Raw genomic sequence first — 10,282 nt, 5'->3', positions numbered from 1 at the left:
ACCCGGTAGCGTTTATTTTATTTTAAACAACACATATTAATCTCCATCTGTCAGCCAAAAACCACCGCATTCCATTTCATCTTCCATTTTATCTCACTTAAATCACAACTAGAGAGCGAAGTTAGAGTGCCACGTCACTGCATGTTCCTACTATTTATATTACCTGATCACGTGACCCGAAACCTATTCGAGTACGTATGAAAACCCATTACGCACATATTTTTTAAATTAAAAAAAGTGTTGTTTTTTTAACGACTGTATCATTACGCCTTGAGTGAATACTACTTTGTGTTGAATAAACTTTGAATCGTAGCTTGACTGATTCTATGTTCCATATGTCCATAAAAATTTGCTATTAATAGACGATCGGAGCTTTGTTAATGCGAACACTCCCGGCCAGCCGTTAAGCTGTATGACATATAACCTGAAGCTTACACGATCATCAAATGATTAAATCAAAGTTTTCAGTTATTCAGTTGCTTCAATCAGATCAGTAATATACACGTTTGGTGGCTGTCCCTTATCACTATGATGTGTATAACGCTGTGCAAACTCCATATATATTGTCATCATCTGTAAAGACAGGCTGTCTTGATGTATTAGGTTCCCGACCAGATTCATTGTTCACTCTTAGTACCAATGTACTGTAGCAGGTATCCTCGTAACTACATTTACCATACAGAGGCTCTGCTGGCTCTTCGCGTACTCTTGGGTTTTCCCGAATCCTTGATGTATCTCCTAAATCGTAGACCATATTATGATGAACTCAAATTCTGTAAAAATTTGAAAATATTTTTTAGGAACTTTAACCTTAATTAATTTTTGTTTGTTGTTGATTAAAATATGGTTGCATTGTAATTCATATATTGTGTCTGAATGAAAGAGAAGAATACAACCTTGTTTTTTTCTCATCAAGTGCAACCTACAAAATGAGAAATAAAATTAAACATGAGCCATATACTAGTATCATGTACATTGATGTTCATAAATAAATACCAAGCACAGAAAGAATATACTTCTGCATAAAAACCTAATTACCGATATAACAGTCCTATTCCGAATACACTACACACAGCAGTGACACCTGCTGCCCCGATCAGATATGAAATCTTGAAATTTGTGTCTTTGTTTGGTGTACCTGTTGTAACGGAATGTAGCCCAACCTTCATCTAAACGAATTTCTATTATAAGAAAGGATCAAATAAAAACAGTTTAGCTGGATTTCATCAACATTTGAAGTTTTAATGTAAGAGGATTTTAAATTTATTTTTGAATACAGACGGTATCTTTTCAGGCAACGGCTATAATATGACAGTAATTGAAACCATTGTTCAGTAAACTTAAACTCTCATCGGAAAAAGTTGCATTAAACGGACGAGCGAAATACGAATTATCAACATAACATTTTTATGCGTGTCACAAAATTTGCGAAAATGGAAAAACGTGTAGAATTTTTTTAATTTGCATCAGTCATAATTGCATTTTCAAAAGTTTGTTAAAAAATAAAGGATATAATTTTAACTTATTCAGTAATTTGCTATTTTAAGGAGATTACATAAAACCCGCGAAAATAGATCATTGCGAAAATTACCGGATATACGATATTGTCATTTTTTAACAATATATTTTAACATACAAATTAACTAAAAGAAAATGTATTAAATGTAAGCTAGTACATAAATGAAAAATTTAAAAACAAATAAACACGAGAATCAGTTTCCTATCTCTGATCAGTTTCAGAGACAAAGCCGACTTTCTTCAGAAAAAGAAATAATGAAAGTTATTCCTGGGAAATACACATTAATTCAGGTAATAAATATTTCGATAACGACTAAAAAGGAAGATAGCAATAGATAAGACCAGAGCTTGTGGATAACATACGGTTTGTAGAAGGACATTCCTCTGTATATGAGGAAGATGTGACGGGAAATCAAAAGTAATCAAGGGGATATAGTATGCTTACTGTACATCAGACCTGTGGTGGTGGATAACACATCTGTTGTAGTAGTACACTCCTCAGCAAATGGCGAAGACGTCACATTCTCTAACAAGATACTAGTACCATTGTTTGTCATATTTGAATAATTCAAGTCCAGTCTTTGCAAACATCCACACACATGATGACAGATTTGTGTTTCATTACAACTGCATCGAAGGTTGCATTTCTCCCCAAAATTATCATTTGAACATTTACCCCCGAAAGCCGGGACTGCATTCTGTAAACATTTGACAGATTTATATTAAATCTTTAAGAAAAGTTGTCTTAGTTGCTTTTAATTTCAATTTTCGAAATCCACAATTTTTTATTTAAACATCACATTATATAGAGGAATGTAAAATATAATATAAAGGTATCATTTATTTGATACATGTGCCTACCTACACACATATCATTCTTTTTTTCAAAGTTTGAACAACATTCAATCTTTGTTACAAGTGTTTCACTTTAAGACAAAGAAATTATCGGGAAAAATTAACAACACATTAAGAATTAATGTAAATGCAATTAGATCTGAATAGAAGCTTGGTCTGTCCAACTAGGAATATTTCTCCAACTTCTGCAGATTAACAACTAAAAAAGTTTTAATCTATCATATTAAGTTTCCATGCAAGGAGACTTTTTTCTACCTTCAATATAGTATTAAAAGAAATAATGTGTTGAACTAGCATTGTAAAAGCATTTGCATATAAAAAAGAATATTTGGAATGCTACATTATCTTAGTTTATCCTTTTAAGCAATGTTCTATTGTATAATCGATTAACATGATATTTACTATCTGCCATTAATTGTCGACAGTTTAAACAGAATGCAATCGGATCTAAGAATAGAATTTGCGTTATCAGGATAATATTAAAATTATTGATAATATTCATCATTATCATCATCATCATCAACATTTCACATCGGCAATCGGCATAACTTAAAACTCAAACAACTGATCATGAACTAGTACAGTTTTGAACAAAGTAAGTCATCTTAATTGACAGAACCTAAAATTCTCACAATCAATATTTTAGAAAGTAACACTTTACTTGTCCGTTGTCACATTCTTTGGACAGATATTTCCCCCTTTTAGAGTGGAAGTATGTGAGACGGCAACATACATTAACAAACAAAAAATTATAACATCCATGCCGATGAAAATACCACACAAACAATAGCAAAATTATGTTGACAGTATTGATAACGTTTTATATGCATTTTACATATGCATTAACTTCCTAATTCCAATTAATAGCCCTTTTGACACTTTTGAATATTGAAAAAGGAAATGTAATTTTATATTCTAATATTCATGAAACATACATATTAAAGTCTTTACAATATTCCAATTGATATGTAAAGTCGAGATTACACGTTGTTTAGAAGAACCTGGCAATTTTTCCATATGTGCTGTCAATGTAGCTTAAGTTCTGATCTATTACGAATTATACTCGCTAAGTCAACGTCACAAATATAATTAAACACTAATGAGCAATGCCTTCTTAGTTTACAAACATTAATCACAGTTGATGAGTTGTAAGCTAAATAATACCCCCAAAACCCAGATTTTGAAATACTTTCTTTCGATCGTGGTTCAAAGTGACCGTTACCCATTAAGGCAATCCTAAAGTCAAGCAGACCAGGTTTTTGACTAACTCAATAAAAGCAACATCTTCGCTAGCCAAGGGTTTTCGGTTCACTTTGCTCCCCATAAACCCTTGGCGGATTTCATTGCGAAAACTCGGTGGCGAGCTCCGTTTTATGATTGGCTGCAGCTGCGAGTAGCTGATCCAATCGCAGTGCTTGTAAATATAAACTTTAAAAGAAAACACATGTGTGATCTTTGGTAAATCATTCGGTTTTTTAAACAAATTGAGACACAAGTTCACGAGTACAGTGCCTCGCCAACGATGTTCTAACCAGATCGCTTAAAAAAACCTATATATTTTACTGGGATTGAACATAGTTCTACAAACTTGTCAAGGCTCGCGTGATAGCATGGGAAGTAAACATGGCGAATGTAGAAGCTGCCCATCCCGTTAGTATATACGTTCGGTGCTTATGGTTATTGCTTTTAAAGGTTCAATGAGATTTATTTTATTTAATTTCTTTGGTTTACAATATTTACGACAACGATACCTGGTTTTATGGCATGAAAGCTTTGATATAAATCGGCGACTTTTTCACTCCTGGTACAGGTCCTTACAAAACACTGTGAATAAAACATTCCATGCTTTCCCTAGTTTATAACTTAAGTTGTATTTAATAACATCGTTAATTATGTTCCGATATTCGGTAGTCAACATGTTTTCAAGTTGTATTAATGCCGTAGTGTGTATATAACCCGTTGTTTAATTCGATTAAAATGTAAATATGCAAGGGGCGCAACTCAAGTTGCTCGCTAGATAGCGCCACCACATCACCGAGTTTTCGCAATGAAATCCGCCAAAGGTTTATGGGGAGCAAAGTGGACCGAAACCCTTGGCTAGCGAAGATGTAAAAGCAATTGATTTGCTTATTTATATGAAATAATCAAAATCATGTACATGAAAAGGAAGCCAATAACACATATTACACCAATTTCACTGTTTGTTTTTAGCAGGGTTTGATCTTAAGAGGCAAAAAAACAATATGAAATATTTCCGGGATACATTCATTTTTGTGATTCTTGATCAGGTTTACATTATTGTTTTTAAAGATACTTTGTATTAGTCCAACCGATATGAAAGGCGGAATGGTCAATCCCTCCATAAATTTTGCGCAATTGCAAGTGTTTGCTCAATTACACCATTGTTAATTGCATCCTTTATCGCAATCCAACATGGATGTTCACGGTACGGTCGATGAGTGATGGCACTTTCTAATCGGTGTGAACTTTAATTCCGATTCGGAACAAAGGTTCTGATTGGCGCATTTATATAAACCCTTCCATTTATCAAATGCATGTAGAGAACATGATGCTAACACGTGGAAACAAATGTCGGAAATATAGGACCCCAAACAGAAATGATTATTTTCCTGAAATTTTTGCTAAAATATGACAAAAAATTAATAATTTGAAGAAATCAAACAATTATTTATAGTTTGAACTATTATATGGTTATAATTTTAATACAGTATTAAGTTGAACACATGTAGTGACTATAAAAGTAAAATATAAGTCAAAGTTTAAAATTCTTGCTTCCAAGGTCAGTACATAATGAACAATCAACAGATGTTACAAAATTTTGGAGTAATCAAATTATAACGCAAATAAAAAATATTAGAGTTATGTCATCTTTCCAAAATTTAGCATACAAATAGACATAGTTTTAATGTCTCATTTAAAAGTAAAACAAGTACGGGTCACATCTCAAATATTTGAGATATAGCATGAAATAAGCATATTTTAGGCCAAAATTGGAGTTAATTTTTTCTTAACTTCTATGAAATATAACCTAATTATGCCAAAATATATCGATAGAAATATCAAAATATTGCTTGAATATGTTTTTAGAATATCATTAATATATCGTTATACACAAACTCTCTAGAAGTTTGGTCTGCGCTAAAAATTTGGAAGCTAAAGTAACAGTACTCTAAAACTAGTAAGTTATGAAAATTGTTTATTTCCTTCTTGAAAACCTTCCGTCAGAAAAATAGAGCTGTTTTAAGAAGCCTAAATTGAGGCAATATTGAATTATTGTCGTCCTGTACAAAAATTGAACTGCTATATATTCTTAATAAGAGGATCCTTTCTCCTGACAAAATTTTATAACATTCAGACTTATCATAGTAGCAGGGTTTGCAGCAAAATATAATTCTAAAAAATACAGCTCATATTGCTTTAAATAAATTTTGAATCGTAGCTTAATTGATTGTATGTTCCATCTGTCCATAATAATTTGATAATAGTAATGATAAGTTATAAATCTTTCCTCTTTACTTATCAACATTTGATGTCAGATTATCAATCAAATATGATTCATAGTAGAATCAGAGCTTTGTTAATACGAACACACCTGTAAAGCCTTATAATATATTCAAGAAGCTTACATGATAAACAAAATAATTAAGTTTTTAGTTATTCAGTTGCTTCAATCAGATCAGTAATATACACGTTTAGAGGCTGTCCCTCATCACTATGATGTGTATAACGATGTGCATACTCATATATATTGTCATCATCTGTAAAGACTGGCTGTCGTGATGTATTAGGTTCCCGACCAGATTCATTGTTCACTCTTAGTACCAATGTACTGTAGCAGGTATCCTCGTAACTACATTTACCATACAGAGGCTCTGCTGGCTCTTCGCGTACTCTTGGGTTTTCCCGATTCCTTGATGTATATTCTAAATTTTTAACCATATTATGATGAACGCGGCATTCTGTAAAAAGTTGAAAATATTTTTTAGGAACTTTAACCTTAATTAATTTTTGTTTGTTGTTGATTAAAATATGGTTGCATTGTAATTCATATATTGTGTCTGAATGAAAGAGAAGAATACAACCTTGTTTTTTTCTCATCAAACGCAACCTACAAAATGAGAAATAAAATTAAACATGAGCCATATACTAGTATCATGTACATTTATGTTAAAAAATAAATACCAGGCACAGAAAGAATATACTTCTGCATAAAAATATAATACCGATATAACAGTCCTATTCCGAATACACTACACACAGCAGTGACACCTGCTGCTCCGATCAGAAATGAAATCTTGAAATTTGTGTCTTTGTTTGGTGTACCTGTTGTAATGGAATATAGTTTGGTTACCCAACCTTCATCTAACCGAATTTCTATTATAAGAAAGGATCAAATAAAAAACAGTTTAGCTGGATTTCATTAACATTTGAAGTTTTAATGTAAAGAGGATTTTGAATTTATTTTTGAATACAGACGGTATCTTTTCAGGCAACGGCTATAATATGACAGTGATTGAAACCATTGTTCAGTAGACTTACACTCTCATCGGAAAAAATTGCATTAAACGGACGAGCGCAATACGAGTTATTAACATAACTTTTTTATGCGTGTCACAAAATTTGCGAAAATGGGAAAACGTGTAGAATTTTTTTAATTTGCATCCGTCATAATTGCATTTTCAAAAGTTTGTTTAAAAAAAAAGGATATAATTTTAACGCATTCAATCATTTGCTATTTTAAGACAAAACCCCGCGAAAATAGATCATCGCGAAAATTACCGGATATACGATATTGTCATTTTTAAACAATATAGTTTAACATACAAATTAAGTAAAAAAAAATGTAGTAAATGTTAGCTAGTACATAAATGAAAAATTTAAAAACAAATAAACACGAGAATCAGTTTCCTATCTCTGATCTGTTTCAGTGACAAAGCCCATTTTTCTCAGACAAAGAAATAATGAAAGTTATTCCTGGGAAATACACATTAATTCAGGTAATAAATATTTCGATAAGGAATAAAAAGAAAGATAGCAGTAGATAAGACCTGAGCTGTGGGTAACATACGGTTTTTAGAAGGACATTCCTCTGTATATGATGAAGATGTGACGGGAAATCAAAAGTAATCAAGGGGATATAAAAAAATATGTATGCTTACTGTACATCAGACCTGTGGTTGTGAATAACACATTTGTTGTAGTAGGACACTCCTCTGCAAAAGGCGAATACGACCCATTCTCTAACAAGATACTAGTTCCGTTGTTCGTCATATTTGAATAATTCAAGTCCAGTCTTTGCAAACATCCACACACATGATGACAGATTTGTGTTTCATTACAACTGCATCGAAGGTTGCATTTTTCCCCAAATAAATCATTTAAACATTTTTCAGCACAGTTATACCCCCGAAAGCCGGGACTGCATTCTGTAAACATTTGACAGATTTATATTAGATATTTAAGAAAATTTGTCTTAGTTGCTTTCATTTTCATTTCATTTTGTCGAAATCAACAATTTTTTATTTAAACATCACATTATATAGAGGAATGTAAAAATATGATAAAACGGTATCATTTCTTTGATGCATATACTTACCTACACACATATCATTCTTTTCTTCAAAGTTTAAACAGCATTTAATCTTTGTTACAAGTGTTTCACTTTAAGACAAAGAAATTACAGGGAAAAATTAACAACACATTAAGAATAAATGTAAATGCTACTAGATCTGAATAGAAGCTTGGTCTGTCCAACTAGGAATATTTCTCCAACTACACTTCGGCAGAGTAACAACTAAAAAGTTTTAATCTATCATATTAAGTTTCCATGCAAGGATACTTTTTTCCTACAATATAGTATTAAAAGAAATTGAACTAGCATTGTAAAAGCATTTGCATATACAAAAGAATATTTGGAATGCTACACTATCTTAGTTTATTATTTTAAGCAATGTTTTATTGTATAATCGATTAACATGAATCATTTACTATCTGCCATTAATTGTCGACAGTTTAAACAAAATGCAATTGGATCTAAGAATAGAAGTTGCGTTATCATGATAATATTAAAAATATTGTAATATTCATCATCATCATCATCATCATCATCATCATCATCATCATCGGCAATCAGCATAACTTAAAATCAGCAATCAACTGATCATAAACTAGTACATTTTTGAACAAGGTGAGTCATCTTAATTGACAGAACCTAAAATTCTCACAATTAATATTTTAGAAAGTAACACTTTACTTGTCCGTTGTCACATTCTTTTGACAGATATTTCCCCCTTTTAGAGTGGAAGTAGGTGAGACGACAACCAACATTAACAAACAAAAAATTACAACATCCATGCCGATGAAATTACCACACAAACAAAACCAAAATTATGTTGACAGTATTGTAACGTTTTATATGCATTTTACATATACATTAACTTCCTAATTCCAATTAAAACCCTTTTGACAGTTTTGAATATTGAAACAGGAAATGAAATTTCACATTCTAATATTCATGAAACATACACATCAAAGTCTTTCAATATTGATCTTTTAAGTCGAGATTACACATTGTTTAGAAGAACCTGTCAATTTTTCCATATGTGCTGTCAATGTAGCTTAAGTTCTTATCAATTACGAATTATACTCGCTTAATCAACGTCAAAAATATAATTAAACACCAATGAGCAATGTCTTCATCGTTTACAAACATTAATCACAGTTGATGAGTTGTAAGCTAAATAATACCCCCAAAACCCAGATTTTGAAATACTTCCTTTCGATTGTGGTTCAAAGTGACCGTTACCCGTTAAGGCAATCCTAAAGTCAAGCAGACCTGGCTTTTTTATTAACTCAAAAAACGCATTTGATTTGCTTATTTATATGAAATAATCAAAATCATGTACATGAAAAGGAAGCCAATAACACATATTACATCAATTTCACTGTTTTTTGGAGCAGGGCTTGATCTAAAGAGGCAAAAAAATGTGAAATATTTTCTGGATACATTTATGTTTGTGATTCTTGATCAGGTTTACATTATTGATTTTAAAGATATTGTCCGTCTGATATGAAAGGTGGAGTGGTCAATTCCTCCAGAAATGTTGCGCAATTGCAAGTGTTGCTCAATTACACCATTGTTAGTTGCATCCTTTTATCGCAAATCTAACATGGATGTACACGGTACGGCCGATGTTGCATTGAAATGAGTGATGGCATTTTCCAATCGGTGTGAATTTCAATTCCGATTTGGAAAAGATTCTGATTGGCGTATTTACATAAACCTGTCCAATTATCAAATGCATGCAGAGAACATGATGCTTACACGTGGAAAAAAATGTTGGAAATATAGGACCCCAAACAGAAATGATAATTTTACTGAACATTTTGCTAAAATCTGACAAAGAAATTGATAATTTGAAAAAATCAAACAAATATTTATAGTTTGAACTATCATTTAGTTATTATTTTAATACAGTATGATGTTGAACACATGTAGTGACTATAAAAGTAAAATATAAGTCAAAGTTTAAAATTTTTGCCTTACTGGTGGCTTCAAAGCCAAGTAAATAATGAACACAATAACAGATGATACAAAATTTGAGAGTAATCAAATTATAACGCAAATAAAAAACTAATATAGTGATGTCATCTTTCCAAATCTTTGCATACAAAAAGACATACTATTAATGTTTCATTTAAAAGTAAAACAAGTAGGGGTCACATCTCATAAATTTGAGATATAGCATGAAATAAGCATATTTTAGGACAAAATTGGAGTTAATTTTTTTCCTAACCTCTATGAAATATAAGCTAAATATGCCAAAATATATTGATAGAAATATCAAAATATTGCTTAAATATGTTTTTTGCGAACATCATAAATTAT

General features: G+C 31.5%; 1 protein-coding gene and 1 pseudogene across 1 annotated transcript; both read right to left on the bottom strand.

Moving 5' to 3' along the window:
• Positions 1–371: 371 nt before the first annotated feature.
• Positions 372–3,135, bottom strand: LOC128187867 (uncharacterized; annotated as a pseudogene).
• Positions 3,136–6,048: 2,913 nt separating this feature from the next.
• Positions 6,049–8,748, bottom strand: LOC128187513 (uncharacterized). Its single transcript, XM_052857937.1, has 6 exons — positions 8,648–8,748; positions 7,991–8,055; positions 7,554–7,820; positions 6,618–6,768; positions 6,477–6,502; positions 6,049–6,353 (listed from the first exon to the last, which is right to left on the bottom strand). Exons 1-6 carry the CDS (start codon positions 8,746–8,748, stop codon positions 6,049–6,051), a joined length of 915 nt encoding a protein of 304 aa, XP_052713897.1.
• Positions 8,749–10,282: the final 1,534 nt, after the last annotated feature.

Source organism: Crassostrea angulata, chromosome 6, assembly GCF_025612915.1.
Source record: "Crassostrea angulata isolate pt1a10 chromosome 6, ASM2561291v2, whole genome shotgun sequence".
NCBI classification, from domain to species: Eukaryota; Metazoa; Mollusca; class Bivalvia; order Ostreida; family Ostreidae; genus Magallana; species Magallana angulata.
The sequence above is the reverse complement of the archived record's forward strand: the minus strand, read 5'-3'. Positions and strand labels throughout refer to the sequence as shown.